We start from the raw sequence: 23,704 nt of genomic DNA, 5'->3' as shown, positions 1-23,704 counted from the left end.
GTACTAAAAGGGGCAGCTCCCCAAAAGTTGTGTTTTATCCAGTACCTGGGTCATGATGGTAGCTGGTAGCTATTCGTGGGGGTGAGGATACCCTTAAAAGAGCAGACACATTGAAATTATGCTTGGGGGGATGACTGAATTAGAGCCACTCTGATGCGACTTGCAGTTTAGAGGTAGGAGTAGTCAGGCCAGAGGTACGCCTAAAAATAAACTAGTTAAATATGTGTCCTAAGTGGCTGACCTGCCTCTGTGCCACAATGAGTAATGCTAACCCTACAGTTCTTAGTGACTTTAATGGACTTTGGCCAATAGCATCAATCATAATAACCAATTTCTCATTTATAAGCGTTGGATAATAATTGGGCACAGAGCAACTTCCTGATGATGCAAACGGTTAGCTTTGCCCAACTATCTTTGAAACTATTAAAAACAGGTATTTTTCCAGGAAAAAAAACAAAGAATGTATGAACATTTGTCTGTGTGTCTGTTTTATTAGGAGATCGTCAATGAAACGTTCAGACGCCAACGAGTCCAGTGAAGTGGGTGATGAAAGGAAAAAAAGAGATTCTCGGAAAAGTGGGTTTCTCAACTTAATTAAATCTCGATCCAAATCTGAACGTCCTCAGACTGTATTGGTGGCAGAAGAGCCCTCGTCACCCAAGGGGGCTGTCAAAAGTCCAGCTGTGGACACTACTAGGAAGGAGCTAAAATCAGCTGAACAGAATGGCGGCACAGAGCAAGCCGAGGAATTAAAAACACCAGACTCTCTAGAGGAGATACAGCCAGAGGATGCTGCAAGAGCGGAGAGGGGTGACAACAAAGGCAGCCCACAGGGAGGGCGTAGGTATGGGGTGCAAGTGATGGGCAGTGGACTCCTAGCAGAAATGAAAGCCAAGCAGGAAAGGAGAGCAGCTTCTTCACAGAAGGTGAGGGCAGCTTATTTTTGATTTGTGGTGACTCTAGTTGATGAAAAGTAGGAAAGAACTGAGCCCTATAAAGGAACACAAGGGTAAGAGGTTAACATTTAATATATTGGCTATGTTATATTAGAAAGACAAGATGGATGAGATAATACTTTTTATTGGACCAATTTCTGTTGGTGAGAGAGATAAGCTTTTGCTTTTACACCGAGCTCTTCTTCGGGTCTCATATGTTATATGTCATGGGTGACTTACTGGCACATAAATGAAATCTGTATCATAGAATTAAAGATCAGTTAGTCCCTATCCCCTGCCCTATGCAGGATTGTTTCCTACAGTCAGGATTGAGTTTACGAGTGAGCCAAGTTGGTAAATGGGTGGGCCCCCTCTGTTTTGGGGGATGGGTCTATTAAGGAATGGTTCTTCCACCATTTGCACTGTACTATAAATGAATTACTTTGTGTCGGGGAATAATTCTCCCTTTCAAACAATATTTGCTGATATTCAGTTTCAATTGTTTTTTAATTGCATCCCTTTACTCCTATTACAAACCGTTTTGTACCACATCTAATCATTCCTAGTCTTTCTTTATGCCCTTAAAATACAAATAATCATAGAAACTAGAGATGGAAACTACCTATTTGGTCACATGTGGATTTCAGCTCTTTTTTTAGTGAGCAAATAGCGTAGTATATTGAATTGAACAAAGAACCCTGCTCTCAGTACTGTTCAGGGAGCAGTGTCTTTGTATAGCTTAATATGTAACCTTCCTGTAACTGTGTCCCATATAAACCTAGTTTTGTCACTGAGCGCAATAGTTTTAAAACTGCTTTTCTTCTTAGGATTTAAACTATAATGCATTGAACACTCTTCTTAGCCTGTCAGATGAGGATATTCTGTATTAATCTATAGGCATTCCTGTAGCACTAATAGCCAAGGGCTATTCAAGGGACACTCAAGTTAAAAATCATATATTTTTTTACAAAAGAAATTTCTTTTCCCAACTAGGGCCAGATTCTGCCATCCTGACTCATGTTGAGTAGTACAGTAAACCCTTATATAACACAGTAGTTACGTTCCTAGAAAACGGTGTGTAATATAAAAATGCGTTGTATGAACTGAAGAATGAATGTGGGAAAAGAGGTTTAAGTTCCCAGACATCACAAAGCTGTACATGTTGGAGGCGCTCAGGGCAGCGGGTTGGGGCGCAGGAGGAGGCTCAGGGTGCCGGATCCAGGGGGCACTCACCATGGGCGCCTCCCCACAAGCAGCTAGGAGGCTCCACGTGCTGCCCCCGTCCCTCCCCGACCGCTGACTGCGGGGGTGGCGCCTGTGGGCAGAGGCAGCGTGCAGAGCTGCCTGGCTGCGCCTCAACCTCTGCCAGGAACAGCAGGCATGGGGAGCCGCCCGAGGTGAGCGGCCTCTGGATCCGGCACCCCGCACACCCTCCTGTGCCCAAACTCCCTCCCGTGAGCGCACGCATTATATAAGAATAGTGCGCGCAACATAAAAATGAGTCACTAAAGGATAATAGCTCACCTTAATTGATCACTCTCATTATAGTGTGTATGGCAACACCCATTTTTTCATGTTCTCTGTGTGTGTGTGTGTATATCTATATATATCTTCCTACTGTATTTTCCACTGCATGCATCCGTTGAAGTGGGTTTTAGCTCACAAAAGCTTATGCTCAGATAAATTTGTTAGTCTCTAAGGTGCCACAAGTACTCCTGTTCTTTTTAAAGGAAAACCTCGTTATGTCAAAAATGCTCTGTATAAATGCGCGTCATATAAGGGTTTACTGTACTGTGACTAGTTCCGTTGATGTCAGTGAGACTGTTTGAGGAGTAAGGTACTATAGAATGTGAGTCAGAGTATCACATTCTGGCCCTTAACCTTTCATAACCCATGGTGCTATTAGTTAATTGTTCAATTCAACAATGGGCTTGGTGCTGTTCAAAACAGAATCCTTGCTTCAGTGGCTTTCTAATCTGAAGATTATAGTTGTGGAATACCAGCATGTTGTAATTTTTTGAAAAATTGTTAGGTAACTGCACTTCTCACATCAGTGGGTGTTAAAACAGGTATCATTGGTTGAAAAATTGAACAAACAGAAGGTCACTCACCTTTTGTACTAATATTTTTTTATTTACTTTCAACTATGCTGCTTCTTTACTCTCTGTATTTCTCTCAGCTTGGAAAAGAAAATAGACTACTCAGTTTGTTCGTAATTCATTTCTAGTTTCCATTCACTTGCCCAATGGTGTAAGGGAGGGGGACGTTGGGGAGGGGGGGAAATATTTATATTGGAATTTAAAAAAAAAATTGCCGAAACTTTTTTATTGGTCTTAGGTTTTTGTAAAACCTAGGGTTTTACCCACCTTTACCTTTTGTATGTCTACACTGCAAATAAAAACCTGTGACGGGCCTGTGCCAGTTGACTAGGACTTCCAGGGGTTCGGCTGCAGGGCTTTTTCTTTGCAGTATAAACTTCTTGGACCTCTGGGACACTCCCACCTTGCAGGGTCCTAGAGCCCAGGCCCCAGCCCAAGAACTTGAAGACTACACTGCAATTAAACAGCCCCTTAGCCCGAGTCCTGCAAGCCTGAGTCAGCTGGCACAGGATGGACACAGGTGTCTAATTGCAGTGTAGGCAAAACCCGTAGGGCCATTTTTGACCTGGCAATGTTTTATTTTTAAAGTGGTGGTCAGAAAGCTGAATTAAAATAGGATTTCTGTACAAAAAAGGAAGTTCAGTTATCTTTGTTTAAGATTAATCACAAGTCTTTGTACTGTGTTGCACAAAAGAGGAATGGTTAATGTTTATGTACATCATGCAGGGTTGAAATATGTAATAGCTTTGCTTTCATTTTGATGAAAACTTGAGTACTCTGAGTAATCCAGCAGATCTCAACTAGTTTCGTTATGGGAGAATTCAGTCTTTCATTTTTATTCATAACTTAAATGATGGATCACCAATTCCCTTAAAATTTTCAGATTTATCAGGATTCTGAAGTTAGTGAATTAAATTTTTCTTAAAGATAGTTGTTTAAATTCAGATCTATCCTAAGTAAAAACAAATCCATAAGGAATTTACTACTTCATTCATGACCTTCTGCAGTCTTATTACAGTTACAAATGATGAGCAGGTGCACAGTAGATGAAAAGATGGCAAAAGCTTTTTTGTTTTCTTTTACTGTGAATTTGATGTGTGAATTGGCACTAATGCCACAAAATAAATGAGTCGGAATCAGTGTTTTTTCTGATTTTCTCCAGATATAAAGATCATCTAGCTCCATCTAGTGTTTGCAGAACTGAATATTTAAATATCTTTTGGCAGGATATACAGGCAACCAAGTTCCTTAACAGCCCTGTTTCTTTATCAGGGCTTTTATTAGAATTTTTGCGCACTCAGGTGCAAGTGCTACATTTCCCTGTCTTGCCCTCCTTTTTTATGGAGCCAAATAAATATTTGTGAGTGTTGTGCAATAGATATTTTACATATGACATATTCATGTAAGTAGTCATGGACCGACCTAGACTGCAGCAAGACTAGCATAGCTCTGGTGCAAATGATCGATCATATATTTGTCGGCCCCTCCTAGCAAGCGCCAGACAGACACTGCTGATTTGGTCAATTTAATGTACCCTCTCTACACACATGCACATGATACATCATTTGAAATATGATTGTCTACTTTAATATGAGCTATAATGTGGAGCTGTCCAGTGGTGCTCTTACCATAGAAACGGGGATAAACAACACATTAAAATGACCACTTGGAAAAATTTGCATTTGTTTTGGTTAGTTGAATTAATATCTGTATTATTTCAAGACATAAAAGTGGATTTCTTTGTGAACTCAAAACATCAATCTAAAGGGTAAAACAAAATCTAATAATACATTTACATAGTTATGCACAATTTTTTTTACTTCATCAATACTTGCAAAGGAAAAGGAATGTTTTTTTAAGTATGAATGAAAATGCACAATCTATGGTGAAAATAGCAAATTATATTCTTGAACGCAAAATGACTTTGCCTACATTAAGAAAGTGAATTTTCCCCACAAATTTGGGGAGGCTTTTTCTCTTTAAAAAGAGAGAGACACCCCCTTAAGGCACGTTGACAAAGAACGTGGCTTGGGGGAGAATTTAGCCAAAATAGACCATGGGTCAGGAGAACTAGGAGTGGAAAATGAACCTGGATCTCTTATACAGTGGTACAAAGTACAACACTCCTGCATGAGTGGGCTGGCTTTCACTTTTTTTTTTTTTGAATGACCTTTTAGTTTATATGGGACTTGTGCACTTGAAACCAGTCCATGGTTAGGCCTGCTCTATGCACAATTTTTGAACGGATTTAACTATTTCGGCTAGGGAGTGAATTTATACAGTGTAAAACCCCCTATTGTGGATGCAGTTGTACTGATATGTCGTATCCTCACTAAGGGATTGTGTGCTTTAACTAGATCAGTTTCTAAACAACAAACTGTGCATTGGCAAGCGCTTAGTGCAAATGTGGGGAAATGCAGTGACCATGTCAGTTCTTAAATAGGTGGAGTAAACATTGAATAATTCCATTCCTTTGTATACGATATATGAGAGACGCTTTCTCATTAAAATGTTTTGGGAGCCATTAGAGCATCAGCAAAATGGAAGCACCAGTTAATTCATGAAGCCCACTGTACTGTCCTTCATAGCTCTCCTAGGCAGCCAAGTCTACTAGGATACCTATGGTAAGTTACACCTGACAATGGCTAGACAGGGTGGCCTTCAGGGATAACAGATATTAATAGTTTTTGTTTGTTTGTTTATTTATACCTAAAATACTGTGTTTTATTTGGTTTTTACTTTAAACCCACTAATTTTCATATAGCTAGTATAAGCCTCCCTATCGGTTCTTATCACTGTTACCCTTGTCTTCCTTCCTCCGTTTTCCTCTTATGTCTCTCTTACCTAAATGATGCATTTAATCTTCACTTAGATTGAGAGTTCTTTGTGGCAGTGTTTGTCTTCAGTATGTGTTTGTACTGTGTCTGGTTGGGACTTCTGGGCGTTACTTTAAAGTCAGAGGATAACCTCACAGTGCCAGTCATACCACATTGGTGTCATGATGGCAATAGGATGTAATGAATGTGGCAGTTTTATAATGCTGAAAGTAGTAATAACTATGCAAAGAATTTGTTTGCGTTTCAGAGTTAGAGATCTGTCTTCAAATGGCAGATTTAAACCAAGATCAGAGCTACCTGCAAAATATATTTTATTTTTTAATTTAAGGTTTACACTTTACGCCTAGTCTTCTGAGTACTAGCCTTCCTATTTATTGCTGGTTTGCAGATAACTTGTGGGCTCTGTATGGTTCTTCTGGTCTCTTTGCTCTATTCATATGAGTGAGCAGGGTATTGAAAGGAACAGTATAATCCCAGAGACCAATTCTTGTACCACTGTATAAACAGGATCCTCTCGAAAAGGGATACACACATATTCCTGGTGCACTTGGCCTCTAGACAATAATATGGCTCAAATAATTTACAGATTTATCTCTTATAGCTTTTTTTCTCCTTGAGGCAAAGACATCATGGTTAAGATTTTTAATAATGTGTGCATGAAGTTAGGTTCAGGATCCATATTTTGGCACCTAAATAAGTGACCTGATATTTCAAAGGTTTTGAGCACGCAGCAGCTCCTATGAAGTTAAAAATTTTAAAAATCTCGGTCTGTAAATATTGAAGGAACTGGCTCTTCTTGGATTCAGCTCAGATTTCCAAGATATTTCCCCACATGCACATAGGTTTTCATATTAACTAAGACCAGTTCAGCAATCTTTGCTTCAAAATTTGGATCTTTAGAAAGGTGTCTCTGTTTCTTCCTAGAGCAGATAAACTCTTTAATTTCGTCCAGTGTTTTATTTCACTTAACGTCAATAATACATTTGGTCATCTTGGGTGGAAAAGAACAGTTTCTAACTGGACTGTCGGATTCCAACTCTCATTATTCCTTAGCAGGTTTGTCACTTAATGAGCATGTTGTCATGACTCTGCCAGCACTATGGCCTGGGTGGTAACCAAAATCACTGTGGTCTCCTTCCCACATAGGAGATTTCCAAAGCTGCAACCAGAAACATAAAAACACATCCAGGCATAATTACTAGAGCTTCTTTCTGCAGTTTTTAACTTCTGGATATAAGATTCTTTGTAATGAACCACTGAATACTGTGATTTATAGATAATAATTTTGAGGGATTCTCTTTCTCTTTTTTAGAGACTAGGGAACGAAGTGGCTTCCAGGGATTCTCACGATACCACCGTGAGCTCTGAACGGCTGGATGGCAGTGGTACAGGTACAGTTGTTTTGAGTTTCCTTGAGAACAGCACTTCCTATAATGCCAATAAATTGAACACTTTCCGCCTGAAATCACACTTCCAGCTGCATGTTGTGTGCCTACTATTTTATAAGCAACCCATTAAGATTAGCATAACTGAAAAGTGATTAGAGGAGAGAGCCATTTTTCTAGTTTATTTACTTTCTGCATTTGACAGCACTTCATATATAGTCAGTTTCAGTGCTGGGTTGATGGCCAGTTGTTTCACTCGTACACTGCTCTGTGGGGGTGGGGCGAGAACTCCTGTACATGTTCTTCCCGGAGCCCTTTAAGAGGGTGTTCACTGGTAACCGTGGCAGCAAAGCTGAAACTGAAGATCAGGAGGCAGCAAGTACAATGTGCACAGAGAGAAAAGGGGGCCGTAAGCATGTTTGCTCCTGTCATAAACCAGGAGTTCATTTTGCAGAGTTTATAGCAGTGGTTCTCACCTTTCCAGACTATTGTACCCCTTTCAGGAGTCGGAAACCTGAGCCCTGCCACCCAGGGCTCAAGCATGTCACTTAGCCTCATGGGACCCCCTGTGGCATGAGGCCCTGGGCAGTTGCCTTGCTTGCCACCCCCTAACACCAGCCCTGCACTAGCGACCCTCTTAACCCTGTCCTGTGACTCCTCTGGGACTCCAAACCCCAGGTTGAGAAACCCTGATTTAGGTGAGTTGACGTACTCCCTGGAAGACTTCTACGTACCCCTGATTGAGAACCACTGGTTTATAGTGCTCACAAGAAGGTGCTGGATTGATAGTCATGCAAGCGAAGTGCTTAGTCCACTGAGCAGATCCATCACAGGCAGCGGCAGTTCAAGGTTTCAGGTGTATAAAATATAGTGTTGCCAAAGTGTGTGAAAATAATTCACAAACCATGTTTGAAACAGCATTGGCTGACCAGTCGTATCAGAAACCAGTTTATGGTTTCCAAACCATTCCTAAATGTGGTTTAGAAACTAGGGTAGGAAGAGATTGTATGAGAGAGCCCCATGAAACCATGCTTTTAAATCATCCTGGCATCACAGACTAATATCTTTTGCTGTCTATGTTCCAATAAGATAGGCAGATCTGAGGTTAAAGGACCATGGAAAGTGGGCACACTAAGAGCTAATGGGTGGTTGATCTCCATTTTTCCTTGCTGCTCACTCCTGTAAATGACACGTTTCCCCCTCCCCAACACCAGTGCAGTGTGTGCACAGCAGCCCCTCCTGCCTCTGTCCGTTCTCATTTCACCACTGTAAGGAACTCCCTCCAGCTGCTCCTGTTGCAGTTATAGTTTGTCATTGTTTTGGTTAATTTATATCAACTTACTGTGTTCTAATAATATTAACAGGCCTGAGGTTAGAAAAGCAAGTAATGGAGTTAAAGGGAAATTGCTGGATGTTACTGAGAAACAGAAGACAGTGTATGATTCAGAGACAGAATATTTTCCTCTTTTAGTTCATGTAGGAAACTGCTGTCTGAATGTTAGCCAGGCTCTCCCTTTCTCTCACACATGCATACAAGTGTGGGGATAAAAGTGTGGAGAGCCTTCTGCTGTTTAGCTGACAATGCAAAGATTTATTGCGCACACATGCATGCATCACAATCCTTTTGGTTAGCCCACAACTCAAATCCAACAGAGCTGAAAAACAACTACGTAAGCTGGAAAAACATTTTGGAGATTGGCCTGCAACTGACTATATCAACATTCTTCCTCCCCACACACTGCACTGAGAATTCCTGTGCTCAGCACTACTGTAACAAGTAGGTTTTCTGAACTGGAATAGCAGTTAGCTAGGCCAGGTCAGCATCTGTGGGCACATGTTTTGCCTTGTCAGAAAGCCAAGGCAGCCTAAATTTAGGTGAAACAAGAATTATGTGCAACCCAAGCATACAGATTGTAAATCACTAAAAGTGAAGAATGCTGTCACCCAGTATGCATACAAATCCAAAGATTGTTTGCACATACGTGCGCATATAAGCCTCCTGGAGTCCTCCCAGGGTTTGGAGGAAGGAAGGAAATTAGGGCAGGCAGTTTGCTTATTTGCAAACTAGTGTCCAGCAAGCTTTATACCAGCTTGCGCAGCTGGCTCTAGCTGTATTCGATTTAAATCCTGGGAAGCAAGAGAGATTCGTGTGCAAAGGCATTCAGTCTTTGCCTGGTGTAAGGAATGTGCTGGCAAGCTTGCTAATAAATGTGTAACAGTGTATTCCGTAGGCAGAGTTACTAAATAAATTAAAGTTGTATACATAGGGTCGCAGTTGCTAACAGATTTCAAATCTGATCTAAAAACAGAAAAACAGAAACACGCACACATACTCACCAACAGGTCCGGGTTCCTTGTCTGTGTCCTGGATTCCACTATTAGTCTTTGGCAGGGGAAAAAAAAAAAAAGAAAAGGTGGGTGGGGGAGGGCTGTGGTTTTCAACTTTGGCCCGTAGCCGTGCTGTTCTCAACGATGCTGGGCTGTCAGAGGCTGCCTGTGCTGCTGCTGCTCCTCTCCTGTGGTGCCGGGATCCCCTGCTGAAATCCCACCTCTTCACGCCCGCGCAAGGAAGAGTCCCGGAAAGAGAGGGTAGCCTCACTCCCTCCTCCTCCCTCCCCGCCCCAGCCCGTGGTTTTATTCCACCCTCAGGGCAAGAGAGAAGGGGAAAGGAGAGGCAGAGACACCCAAGGGAGCAAAAGAAAGGGACCACAGGAGCGGACGAGATACCTGGGGAGAGGGGAAGATTTGATAGCTGCCGGAGAGGAATGGGGGATACCAAAAGGAAGGAGAAACCCATTGGATTAGGAAGTGTGAGAAAATATCCCATGAAATTGGAAAGGGGAAGCAACCCATATCACCAGCTCCTGCCGACAATGACGGAACAGCCACCTCCCCGATGTACCCAAGAGGGTGGTGACACCCAGGCCTGTTCATGGGTGAGTCGTACAGCCTGACAAACACATTGCTGGCTCCTCATTGGACCACTGCTCAACTCCAGGTCTTGTGAGTTCTTCTATCACTGCCTTTCTACTGTGTGTGTATTTCTGCCAACAGTGCGCTTTGCCCTGTGGGTGTACCTGCCCAGCATGCTTTCTGCTTTGTGTAGGACATTTTATTTATTATTATTGTTACTATTATTTTAGTGCCTAAACTCCACCAAACCCTCCCAGAGAATCGTTTTGCCTTGAGTAAAGGTGACTCTGTCATGGCATCCTTGGAAAAAAATCCAAAAACTGAACCAAAGGCTGAAGCTGGTGCAAGGGCTAGATGTTCTTCCAATACGCCTACGAGTCCAAAACCGCCAGTGCAGTCGAAGCCCAGCCCGACAGGACGTCCCACAGTTCCACAGAAGCCACGCTCTGCCTCTCGCAATGGTGAGGAGCTGTTCTGGCTGGTTTGTCCCATTGGAAAAAAATGTGTGAACAGGGTTTGTGTGTGAACTATAAAGGAAATGCTAATAACTAAATCCTGGAGAGAAATTGGACACAAAGAGAGAGATTTTTCTGTCATTTGCTCTTGAATTGCTTCCCCCCCCCCCATCCTAACTATTTTTTTAATTACCAGAAGTGTGATTTGTAATGGTAAATTCTGAGAAGAAATAATGACAGACTACAGAAAGTCACAGAGCTGTTTTATGCTAGATATTATTTTATTATAAAAGTATCCAGAGACACTACTTTGGGATGGAAGCCCCATTGTGTGAGGCGCTGACTAAACCAATTACCTTTGTATTTTCTCTAAACTCAAAACCCCCTGACTCTAAATACCAAAATGTTTAATTTTTTGATATTTTGTAGGCTTCTCTAAGCCCTTTGAGGAATTAGCCATCACACCATATAGTATACATAAATCTCTTCTGTACTTAGATTCTTCATTTTTGACTTTGGATTGTTTTCCTAAATGTTACGAAGCCTTATGCCCCTATCTCTTTTTCCTTTCTTGCCCTTATTGACTGGAGGAATTATTATTCTCACTCCAAATCCATTGGTTTTGTCTTTTATAATCATGAAGAGTTGCTCCTTGAGCCACTGCTAATGTCTGCTCTCTACTAACCTCCTTTTCAGGTACTATCTAAAGACTATAAATGGAGATAAAGTTTAATGATTCAGCTAGTCTCCTACACATTTACCTGCCTGTCCACTAGCATGCAACTGCCCAAAAAGTTATGGACATTGAGTGTGAAAAGAATTCAACTGTGGAAACTCTGACTGGCCTGGCAGCTATGACACACACACTTTTTACTAATTACTAATGGCTAAAAAGCATGATTGTAATGACCCCGATGCCTTTCTGATATTTAGGCTCTTCCCATGCTCACATTGGTACCTGCTGGCCCTAGAGAAGAACCATTTGCAGAGGGAAATTGCAGCTCTTCCTTGCCCTTGATTGTATACTCTGTCCATTACCTGCCTAGTCTTGTCCCTGCCTCACCAGTGTTTAGAACGTACTTCTCCCTCTCTTGCAGGTACCAGATCACCATCCAGCCTTTAGGTTGTCTTAATATATTTGTATTGGTTATTTTATAGTCAGTCATAAAATAAGATATCCCTTCAAGTAAACACCACTAGGTGTGTACAACAGGAAGGCATCACTTGTTTAGCCTTCTTCTTAAGTTTAAAGATATCTGAAAAACCTACAAATAAGGAACGTCTGAACCTACCTGAAGCTCCAAAGCTGTCTGTTCCTCATGTTTCCTACAAAAGATGTATGTCCCAGGCTGTGCCCTGAAGGGAAATCAGATATTCCCCATCATTGCTACCACTGTTTCAGATCCTCTAGTGGTAGCAGAAATGTGAGAGTTAATGTACAGCAGACTCCAGCAATTCCTGGCATTTTTACCACCCTGCTGTGGTAATGCAATAACCAGAGCCCTGTTTACACTTGTGCTTGACCATTGCTACCACTGATGAGGCTGAGTCAATTTTTGCCAAGAACTGTTAGGGCAGAGAAGGCCCTGGGATACCGACAGCCCGCAAGCTTGGTCAGTTCAAATGTTAAGTAGCATTTGGAGGATTACTTCATTCCTTAGTCTAGACCAAAATTGCTGTTTCCTTTGTGATGGCCACTCGTTGGTAAGACAAAACCCCATTCTTTTCCAATATTTGTTTCAGTGAACTCATGTTCTAAACATTCACATAATATCAGCCAATGTTTCCTAAGTACCTATTTCTCCCACCTACACCAGTGCACCATTTCCTTCATTAGGTGTTTTTTCATAAGCATAAATCTAAGATACCTGCTTTGCAGGCAACCTAGTTAATGACAAAGACATTGTACTTGTACGGGGTCTACATACAAAACATCACTGACGTATTTATATGGCATGTATAATGCACATCAGACCACTGAGAGAGTGTCTGTCAGTTATGCAAATGCTTAAAAAATTTAAAAATACCTGGAGATTTCTTCAAAGTTCAAAACGGAAATTATTTATTTTATTTATTTAGAAAAAGGTGTATGGAAGAAGCTGTAGTATTCCCTTCAAAAGTATAGGGTTCGTAGAATACCTATGAAAGTTCAGTTTGTTTTTATTTTTATAATTTATAGCTATGACACTTGATTAATTTGTCACATTGTCAAGATGATTAAAAATATCAGTGTGACAAAACAATTTTTAAAGACATTTCTGAATAATTTTCTTTAACTTTTCTTTATTAATTGCATAATTCTCTTCTAGCCCTATAATAAAATTAGGTTGGTCTTTTCAGATTTTTATTTGTGCTTCAATAATAAATCAACACAATAGGAGTTGAAATTCAAGTCTACAAAATAATCAACAGCTGTAGCAAAACAATTAACTACTGTATATTAGTGGATAGTTTCACTAAACTTGCTAGCTAGTAAAATTCTTCCAAAAGGGTTGAGTACCATCAAGGATTCTCTGTTAACCTTGTAAGATGGTCCCTTCTGGCCTTAGAATCTATGAGTCTAAGACTTTCTGAACATTTCTTCTTGTTTGCCCCCAAATTCTAGCATAGCTAAAACACTGAATATATCCTGCATGTTGTTAGTTGTGTATTTGTTTTTTAAATAGTTCATTAGAATTGTATGCTATGTGGATGGTATTCTTGGAAGCTGTCTAGCAAGAAATATAATGTATCTGCTTGTGTGTGTGGTATTTCCACAGAGGACATCCCAGAGTCTCCATCAGGCCCTGGTTCCCCTAAAGTTCCTCTGCTTCCACCTGTGCTAAAGAAAGTTCCTTCTGAGAAAGAAAAAGATGGTCAAAGCAGCCCCCAGCCCGCTATCAGATCATTTTCTCAAGAAGGTAAGATTGTTGATATAGTCACTGTCCCGATATCCTTTGCCTGGCCTGACTCGGTTAATGAGTACCTCTTCAAAATTTATCAGATATGATTTCCTGGTTTCTTTTGCTTTGTACTTTGGGATAGGAAACAGGAAAATGGTGTGTGATAACTCGTGGGTCAGTATTTTCCGTCCTGTCTTATTTCATACAGTTTGATCAAAAGAGGAGAAATAAATCCAATGTCAATATTAATATAATGTAGCAATTTTACAATGAAATCACAGCAACAGAAACATGAAGTAAGTGACACATGTCATATACATTATATTTTGGTCAGTTAAAATCAGGCTGGAGATGTATACTGATCACAAAAAGGTAAATACAGCTTCCTTGGTGAGCTGGTTGGAGTGGTTAAATTTCTTTTTCTAGTCTGCTTGCTGACTCTGTCTCCCCTCTGGGATCATTGCATTCTATTGAGTTCATGTCAAACACATGCTCAGTATGTCAGGGTGCCTGGGCAAGAACTCTGAACATTGTGAGTTTCTAGGGGATTCTGTAAACCACTTTCTTCTCTTTGCCTCACTTTTTGGATTCTAGCTGTTGCTGATGTGCTGTTCTGTGTGTGTCGCACAGAATTGGCTTCCTCTTAGGAGAGCTGGGAGTAGGGAGACAAGGGAATTACAGGGTGTGTCTGCACTGTAGTGTAAGCCCATGGTCAGTGTTCGAGAACTGATCCGTGTTTTAGAACCCTGGGCTTGAGTTTCTACATTATATTTTAACCCTACATTAAGCCTTTTATAACCTGTGCTCAAACTGTGCCCAGATCTGAGTCAAAATAACCATATCCCAGAGTCCCCCCACTCCCCCCCACACACCTGAAATGTGGCTGCTCTAGCCCTAGGCCCATGGTGCACTGTGGGAAAACTTTACTGCCAGTCCTGCACATTCACTTTGCAGAAGGCTTGGTTGGTTCACACTCCATTCCAAGCCCAGAAGGCTCTCTGATAGTGTGCTTGCAGATTGGTGATCAGAAGAGAATGGGTTTATGTTGACCTGAGCTGCTGCTTATGTTGACCTGAGCTGCTGCTTATGTTGACCTGAGCTGCTGCTAATGTTGACCTGAGCTGCTGCTGTTTACAAAAGGGGGTTGGCTGCCGTTTTCAGCAGAGTAGATTGCGTATTGTTGAGCCAGAGAGGAGGAGGGGAGTTTTCCCAGGGAATTGTGTGATACTTCTGGCTGACTTCCAGGACTCTAATCAAGAGGGGCTGTGTCTACACTGCAAAGTGATAGGGCTCAGACCCTAATTCGAGCTTGCACCCTCCAGGCCTGCAGGGTCCTGGGATCCTGGATCTGAGACCTGAGTTAGTGTAGTTGCAGTGTAGATGCAAGTGCGGTTGGGTTTGAGCCACACTCAAGCATAGGTTTACGTCGCACTGTAGACATATCCATGAAAATCCAGCTCAGCACAGTAAATTGCACGTAACTCTCTCATTATCTTTGTGGAGATCACCAGCTAATACAAATCAGGGTTTTTGAAACAGTGCAGACGTCAGACCTTTAAACCAGATAAAAGGGCCAGAGCAATGTAAAAGGGCTCAAGAGTTCCAGCCAAGAGAGAATTCCTCTGGCACTGCAGAAGACAGCCAGGCTGTCTTCCAAGGACCCCCTTACAAATCCTGGCATACAGGCTGTGCTGGAGTGGTACATGGCAATACTGTGGAGATTGTGAACAATGCCCATAGCTTAGGCCCCCAGGGCTGTCTGAAATACTCCAGGTGCTGTTCCAACCCCAGAAGTAGCGCAGGATCAGGAGGACATAAAGGTGGCTTAAAATCACTTTTCCAGGATTGGGACCTGGAAATGCTTATCATAGTCCCTTCCTCACACTGGAAAGTAGGGATAGTCTCTGCATTATTTCCTGATAAAACACAGAGGTTTTAGCTTACAAATTGATGAGAAAGTGGCCAGAAAATGTAACCAAGCTTGTTACCACTTGTATGTAGCAATAACATGGTGTAACAAGATGTGGGACAGCTCCCAGCTAGTGTGAAATCTGAATACCCCGCTCCTTTGCCAACCCCCCTCAGCAAAGGGGGCATGTTAGAGAAGTGAAGAGAAGTGATTGTGGCTGGAGTGTTCCTGCACTCCAGTAGTGCCTGGCTATCTACATCAGCAGGCAATGGTAAGGTACTGCTTCTCTCAACCCAACAGAATGTGAGTTGACCATTTTGATAGTTCTGGAATATGCATATGGATCCTGATGGAGTCAATCAGACTCTTTCCCTTAACTTCTGTGGGCTTTGGATATGGAGAAAGAGAAATTAAAAATGAAAGTTATAATGGTGCCCCTTAAAATCTCACCAGTTCTGCTTTAGATAAATAGATACAGTTACCCCAGTACGTACTTACTCCTGTATAGTGAAGACCTAGAGGATTACAGCTATTAAGTAAAGTTTAGTTATCTAAGGCAGTTGGCAAGTTTTTGAATTACTGTATTTGTGTGTATGTCAATAGTTAGGAATGATCGGCTTATTTAAAATAGTCCACAAATTCTTGTTCTTAAAGGGAGTCAGCCATGCTGATGATTTCTCCACTCCTTGCTGTCATAGATCTTGACTCCAAAAGGGACACGATCTAGTAGACAATTTTGATTGCAGCTATGGAAGACTGAGAACATTGTTCACAAATAATTTGTGATTGCAATAATAGGATTTCCTAGTCCTTGATTTATCTGCCACACAAAATAGACCATTTATCAGTTATTTAAATTAGGATTGCCTGGGGAACATAGAAAATTACGCTTCTGTTTGTTTTTGTTTTTTTTATCCAGTTACCTGTTTCATTTATTACTACGGTACTTGTTCATGTCAGTTACTCCTGTTTCTTTATTCTTTGCCTCTTTTCAGACTAGCATACTCAACTGATTCCTTAAACTGGTAAATCACTGCAAATCTGCCAAAATTATTGCTTGGTGTAAACATGGTTATATCCATTGAGAAGGAAGGTGGAAATTACTTAGATTATAAAATCCTCTTATGTTAATTAATACAACTACACTATTTGGGGTAATCACAAAATACACCTCTTTTTACATTGCATTTCCATAGATTAGCTGCTGAATTCTGTAATATCAACAAATGCAGATAACTGTGCCAATTAAGTTAAACATGAATCAGACTCTGCAGAATACTACCCTGGAGTAACATACTACAGAGCATATTACTGATTATATGGAGTGGATAAGAATAAAAAGACAATTTTATAACCATTACTTTCCATATGTGGCTTATACATAACATTTGAGAGGTATAAATTAATCCCTTTTCCCTGCTAGAGCAAACAGGAGAGTATAACAAAAGAGATACAGATCATGACTGTGACAAGCCAGCCAGTGGAGGGAAAAGAGCTTCAAGGCAGTACTCTACCAGTGCAGAAGAGGAAGTGAATGCACTTGTGCACAGGAAGTCACAGCCAACAACTGGTTAGAACCTTCCATTTTCATTTTTCACTGGCACAGTGCTTAACAACTGGCACTAACAAAGGTAAAGATGCATGTAGAAAATAACAGCAGGGAAACTGATAGGTATTTTGGTTTGCCACCAAAAAATGAGAGTGGTAAATCCTAATGGGACATCCATCATTTCTGTGCTCCCACTGGAACCTCTTTCTCTAAAGGCAGATGTTATCCAAAATAGAAATATGTGTGCATTCTCTCTCCCCACTGTCAAGCACTGGAAGCTATCACAATGCACACTGAAGTTCTCTGACTGAGGGGACTACATTGAGATTGAAAAACCCACAGCACCAAGCGTCAAAGCCTTGGTCAGATGACTCGGGCTTGCAGGGCTCAGGCTGTGGAGTAAAAGTAGCAGTGTAGACATTCTTGCTAGGGCTGCAGCCTGGGCTCTGAGTCCCTGCCCCCTCGCATGGCCTCAGCCTGGGCTGTAGCCCAAGCCTGAAAGTTTACACTGCTATGTTATACTCCCGCATCTGGAGCCCTGCAATCTCAAGTCAGCTGACCCAGGCCAGCCCTGGCTGTGTCCATTTTAGGTTGAATGTTGTTAGTGCCAGTTTAGCACATCACTCACTGAACCTTTTGAGAACTTAGTTTGTTTATTTGGATACAGTATCTTCACTAGAATTACTGGAGTATTGGTTCTTAAACTGAAAAGCAAATTCTGCTCCATGCTTAAGATTTTACTGAAGAGTAGCTTTAATTTACTGTAAAATTATTGAAATAAACTATTTTCATAACTTGCTTGAAAGCATGTATTTTTAAAATACCTTTTAGTAACTATTGTTCTCAAAATGTTGTGTGCTTCTCATTACCTCTCATAACTGATTAATATAAATGATTCAAAATGACTTGGTTTGAGAAGGTATTTTGACACTAATGTACAATTTCATTCATCTACATTTTTTTAGCTACATCTCGTGTGATCATTTCATACCCTCTGTCTATTTCTTTCACTACTTGTGCTATTTTCTTTAAAGAAAATAGACTTTTTTTCTGCCTTACCATGCAAATTGATCTTTTCTCTTGGGAGGAATCAAACTTAATGTACTTGAATTTGAGACTTCCCCATTAGGTGAGTTATATTTTTTTTCTCTCCATCATAATCGAACTTGCATTCTCCACATTCTTGATATTAGGTCCGGCTTTAAGATAGTTATCATAGATAGTGAATATTCAATGCCCAGTCATGCAATGGGATCTGTGCAAGTGTATCCCTGTGTCACTGCAGAGCCACACTGACTTGCCTTCAGTGGCACTCTGCAAGGGTGCAGGGATCTGCCTGCATAAATCGGATTGCAGAATCTGGGTTCACATGCCCAGTGCAATATGTCAGCACCATTCCGGATAAATTTCCCAGTCCCATTATGTTATGGCACAGTATAAAATAGCTTCTATGGTAAGCTGAATTTCAGCCTTTGACAAAGGTGTGAGTGAACAGTAGGAGAGAGGATATGTCTGGGTAAAATTTTCAACAGTGCCGAAGTCCCATTTTCAAAAGAAACTTAGAAACATAAGTCTCATTTAAGTTGCTTTTGCAAATGTGACTTAGGCACTGTTATATTTCAGTTTATCATGTCATTTGCTACATGAAAGAGAAGGATGTTGCAGGATGTGGCAAATCAAGAGGTACTTACTGTTTGCAGTTTGACAGTTCTTGGAGTCTTAAAAGAAATACAGTAATAAGGGACATAGTACCCATTTCTTTATAACATGCTTTTTCAGGTACTGAAGTCTGCGCACTAGTGGATTGATCATGAGTTTGGGAGTTGGAGGCTTGGATTTTATAACAACTCTGCCACCGACTCACTGTGTGACCATGTGCAAGGCACTTAGCCTCTTTTTGCCTCACTTTTCCCATCTGTAAACCTGGGATGATGATGATTGCCCTGTGGATGAAAACTGCTGCTACTTACTTATATTTCGGCTAGCATAGTTTGGAGTGTCACACTGATAGCTGGGCAGGCAAGATGCACTGCGTATGTAAGCGGAATTGTGTGAGATACATGCAGTTGTCCCTAGTGATGCAGGGTATTTTTTATTTTTTTTAATTTCCCTCACACTAGAGATCCAGAAATGTGCTATTGGTGGTCTAAATAAAACTTGTACAGAAGCAAATAATGTCGTCATTTGTTAGCATTTTTATATAACACTGTAGCCCAGGGGTGGCCAACCTCTGGCTCCGGAGCCACATGCTGCTCCTTGGATAGGCACTGACTCCGGGGCTGGAGCTACAGGCGCCCACTTTCCAATGTGGCGGGGGGTGCTCACTGCTCAACCCCTGGCTCTGCCACAGGCCCTGCCCCCTCCCCTGAGCCTGCCATGCCCTTGCTCCTCCTCCTCCTTCCCTCCTCCCCCCAGAACCTCCTGCATGCCACGGAACAGCTGATGGGGAGGGAGGGGGAGGCTTGATCGGTAGGGCTGCCGGTGGGCAGGAAGCACTGGGAGCGGGAGGTAGGGAGCTGATGAGAGGCTGCTGACGTATTACTGTGGCTCTTTGGCAATGTACATTGGTAAATTCTGGCTCCTTCTCAGGCTCAGGTTGGCCACCCCTGCTGTAGCCTATAGGTGTGCATGGAACTTTATAGAGAGAATAAGGACATGAGGCCAGCTTCTGTGTTCTGCTGTTACCCCTTTGCACCTTCGTGGCAGTGTAAAGGGGCTGTATATCTAGAGAATCAGACCTCAGGGAATACCTCTGCTGGAGTTAGCAGGACGGCTCCGCACCACCTAGTCCCACCGGAGAGGAGCACATTGTACTGTAGGTGTTGTTGGTCAGTGTGGCAAACCAGTGTAGCCGTTTAAAAACTGGCACAATTTAGAGCAGACTTAAGTCTACACCAGGGGTGAACCAGCCCCAAAACACAGGAGGCAAAACTTTGCTTAAAAGGCACCTTTGCCCCCCTGTACACTCCTGTTCCAAATGAAGCTTGGACAGTATGGTGAATCTAGCCTAGATTCCCTTTCCAAAGGTCTTGCCCTGGGTGCCATTCAAAGGATAGGAGTAAAAATTGTTACGGTCAGTTTGATCGTGTGGACAGTATTCGTGGAAAGCTTCGGAGAGAATAAAACCTTAGAATAGACTTGGAACAACACTTCTGCATATGTCGTCCTGTCTACACTAGGCTTCTTTGCGAAAAATTCTCCACTGCTGCTAATGGCTATACAACTCCGTCCCCACTAGCAGTGCTGGGAAAACTAGTGCAGGCAGGCTGCTGTTGGCATTTTGAGCACTACGTTGGCCAAATCAGCTCTCAGCAGGTCTGTACAACATGGGAGTGGGGGACTTGAACGGCTGCCAGTGCCTTGTCTGCACTAGCTGCTACTACAAATGGGACTGTACTGGTACAGACAAAGTGGGCAATTTTTCAGATAAGGCTTTAGATGAGTAATGTGTGGGAAGACTTCTGGTTATGCTAGATGATGGTGCCTTGGTACATTTCACATCAAATGTAAGCAGCCTAAATGATGAGCAAGATTTACAGATTTGATGATGCTAAGTGTAGAAGCTATTTTAACTAAAATGTTTTGTTTAATTGGGTGGGAGGAGATGACTTGCAATAAAGGGAGATATCCCCATTGGTCTCCTAAATTTTTAAAATGTCATTTTTAAAGTGAAGTGTGGATTTTCTTCAAGTGCTCAGCATTGCCCCAGTTCCACTCCCCTTAAGGTCAGTGGTAAAACTCCCCTTCATTTCAACAGCCATTTTAGTTAACGGTAAGCTCAGAAATCTTCTAGCATTAAGAAAGTTCTTTTCAAACCAGCTTCACTGTTTATACATTACGAGAAATACTTCTGACTCGAGCTTTTAAAATGCTGGGCTGAGGTCATTTAGTGCCCATTTAAATAGGTGGTAATTTCACTACCACTTAATTGACAATATGCTGTAGTTCAGCAGCTGAACTTTTCATTCTAATTTTGCTCGATCTAGTATGCTAGTTTTACTGCTCTTCTTTCTTCACTCAAACTTTGTCCTTCATATTCTCCATTGGGTATGGAGTGATATTTAAACTTCAGTGCTAATGGCCAAATTCTGTTCTCAGATGCATTCATGCTGTTGAATCACTGTATGCATCCGATGAAGTGAGCTGTAGCTCACGAAAGCTTATGCTCAAATAAATTGGTTAGTCTTTAAGGTGCCACAAGTACTCCTTTTCTTTTTGGAAAACAAATGCAGTCATCCAATGACACAATGGAAGGGCAAATTTGTGTGTGTGTGTGTGTGTGTGTGTATAAAAATAATGCAAACTACTGATTTGGGGGTTATTATGAGTGTCCCTAATAACTTGTGGGTACATCGTGCCAGACACACGTACGCCTGGAGAAAGTGCTAATTTTGAAATGGCATTGACTTGTTAAGTGTTTCAATTAAAATTTTAGGAAACTTTTATCCAAATCATCATTTTAATGTGTACAGCATAATGCTTTGTTTTAGATCTCAAACCAAAACTTTCCCTGTTTGCAGACTGACACTGGTGTGAAGTTCTTTTCCTTTTCTTCCTCCCTTCCCTTTCTAGTTTTAATAACAAAGGGCCCACACCAGTCACACTGGAGGGAAATGGTAAAGCTTCTATTGAGTTCACGGGGAGTAGGAGCAGGACCCAAGTGTGCTAATGTTTTTTTTTTTCCCCCTTGTGAAATCATTAGTAAGACCTGCTTCCATATTTTATACAGCTCCAAAAAGAAGCCCTGGACACCAGACCCATGAATACCAAGAACTAAAACAGAGGTCTTTAAGTAAAGATGGCCAGCAGGGAAGCAAGTCCAGTGACTCTGGAGAAGAAACAGATAAAGATTTTATTTTTGTTTAGTTTTCAGTACAAATGCTTGGTAGTGCAAGATCTTTCATAACAATCTGGGTACAACAATCAATGACCCTTCTATTTACCAGCCATTGTTTAACCCTGGATGCATTTTTGTGTATACATCTAAGTGATCATGATTTACAGTACAATCAGTATGCATTGATTTGGTCTTTAACTTCCATTATGTATGATTTCAGACCTTCCCTTCCATGCCTTTGCTAAAGCCAGCAATTATATCATGTACTCTACTTGAATTTCTCTGAAGCAGCTACAAGGAACACCCCGCATTAGGGCATTTAGAAGCAAAGCAAATAACTGGACACTATCTTACACTAATACACTGTACAGCAGGTAATGTGTTGTACTGCTGAATGTAAATGTGTCAAATCTGCACGTGACTTACCTATAAATATATTCTTGCGGTATGAAATTGCACATTGTAATTTATATTAACAGAGCACACTAATCAAATAATTTGTATAAATTATATATATTAGATGCTTGAGTATGGTTTTTACATTCTCCGATAGGGACCTTCTTTCTTCCTGTTGTGTTGTACATAAAACTCAAATGCTTACATTTGTGTACTGTCAGAAAGCACAACACAGAAGAATCTGAATGAAATCTTATGCTTCCGCATTCATATATTAATGTATATAGTTGATCGGAATGAGAGCAATTGACATTTTATTAATATTGGTGTTTTCTAGAGGCCTTCTTAAGTTCTGTCTGCATATTAGCTTCCTTTTAATGTGTAATTCTAAGAGAAAAATAATTTTGACGCCTGTAAAAACAATTCTGCTTGTTTTTTCATATTTCACAGACATTCACTTGCATTACAGGTTGAAGCGATTTTATGTATATTTGTACCAATAAAAATGATTTTACAACTGAAATATCAGTCTCTGTTTTTAGGTATAAGGCTATTTTATTTATCATATTTCAGTTCCTATGTTTGAATGATGTTAGTGTATCATCACAGACCAGGCTTACAATTTTTAAAAAATGCTTTAAAATTTGCATAGTAACAGATATCTTCCTGTTGCAGATGGACATGAAATGCTTCATAATTTTCTTTATAAAACTGTTTGAGGACACATACACAGATCGCTTTGCTCATGACTTTCAGGTAAAGCATCTTTCACACAGGCAAATAGCCACCAGTTACATCCAGTTTGTGTACTCTGAACTGCATTACAAGTAGAGGGCCTGAATTCCACAAAGAATTAAGCATGTGAGCAACTTTACTCACATGAGTAATTCCACTGACTTCACTGTGGCTGATTCAATGAGTAAAGTCACTCATTTGCATGTTTGTAAGATCAGGCCCATATTTTGTATTTCCAGGGGATCTGATTGTCCAGTGCCCTGGATAGTGTGGAGGTGCTGGGTCCTGTGGCACCTTACAGACTAACAGACGTATTGGAGCATAAGCTTTCATGGGTGAATACCCGCTTCGTTAAATGTACATGCATCTGACGAAGTGGGTATTCACTCACGAAAGCTTATGCTCCAGTACCTCTGTTAGTCTATAAGGTGCCACAGGACTCTTTGCTGCTTTTACAGATCAAGACTAACACGGCTACCCCTCTGATACAGGTGCTGTGTGATGTGGGTGGCCTGTGGTACGCAGGAGGTCAGACAGGTTGATCAAGTGGTCCCTTCTGGCCTTCAATTTCTATGACTCTATAATGTGCCCTAGGTTGAGCAACAGGTTAGTGGCAGACCCAGAATTAGAACTCAAGTTTCCTGACTCCCAGCCCAGTACCCTATCCACTAGGCCACACTGTCTCTCAATTATTAAAGACGTGTGCAGGGTCCTAATAAGAATCATGCTGGGTGCTATATAAAAACCTATTAAAAGAAAGTCCTGGTCCTGA

The 23,704-nt window shown here is 41.3% G+C and overlaps 1 protein-coding gene across 5 annotated transcripts in view; it reads left to right on the top strand.

The window, feature by feature from the left end:
* Window positions 1–22,471, top strand: part of CARMIL1 (capping protein regulator and myosin 1 linker 1) — a 256,105-nt gene extending 233,634 nt beyond the window's left edge. For 3 of the 5 annotated variants that reach the window (XM_073331849.2, XM_073331848.2, XM_073331851.2), the window contains 6 exons: window positions 497–926; window positions 7,184–7,262; window positions 10,400–10,630; window positions 13,384–13,524; window positions 16,839–16,985; window positions 21,694–22,471. In XM_073331849.2, coding sequence (XP_073187950.1) covers window positions 497–926; window positions 7,184–7,262; window positions 10,400–10,630; window positions 13,384–13,524; window positions 16,839–16,985; window positions 21,694–21,830 — 1,165 coding nt within the window. In that variant the 3' untranslated portion in view covers window positions 21,831–22,471. Of the gene's footprint in view, window positions 1–496; window positions 927–7,183; window positions 7,263–10,399; window positions 10,631–13,383; window positions 13,525–16,838; window positions 17,047–21,693 lie in introns of all 5 variants that reach the window. The other 2 variants (XR_012157297.2, XM_073331850.2) reach the window with 2 other exon arrangements.
* Window positions 22,472–23,704: the final 1,233 nt, after the last annotated feature.

The sequence above is a fragment of the Lepidochelys kempii genome, chromosome 2 (assembly GCF_965140285.1).
Source record: "Lepidochelys kempii isolate rLepKem1 chromosome 2, rLepKem1.hap1, whole genome shotgun sequence".
Taxonomy (NCBI): Eukaryota; Metazoa; Chordata; order Testudines; family Cheloniidae; genus Lepidochelys; species Lepidochelys kempii.
Note: the sequence above shows the minus strand (reverse complement) of the source record. Positions and strands in the feature narration are given on the sequence as shown.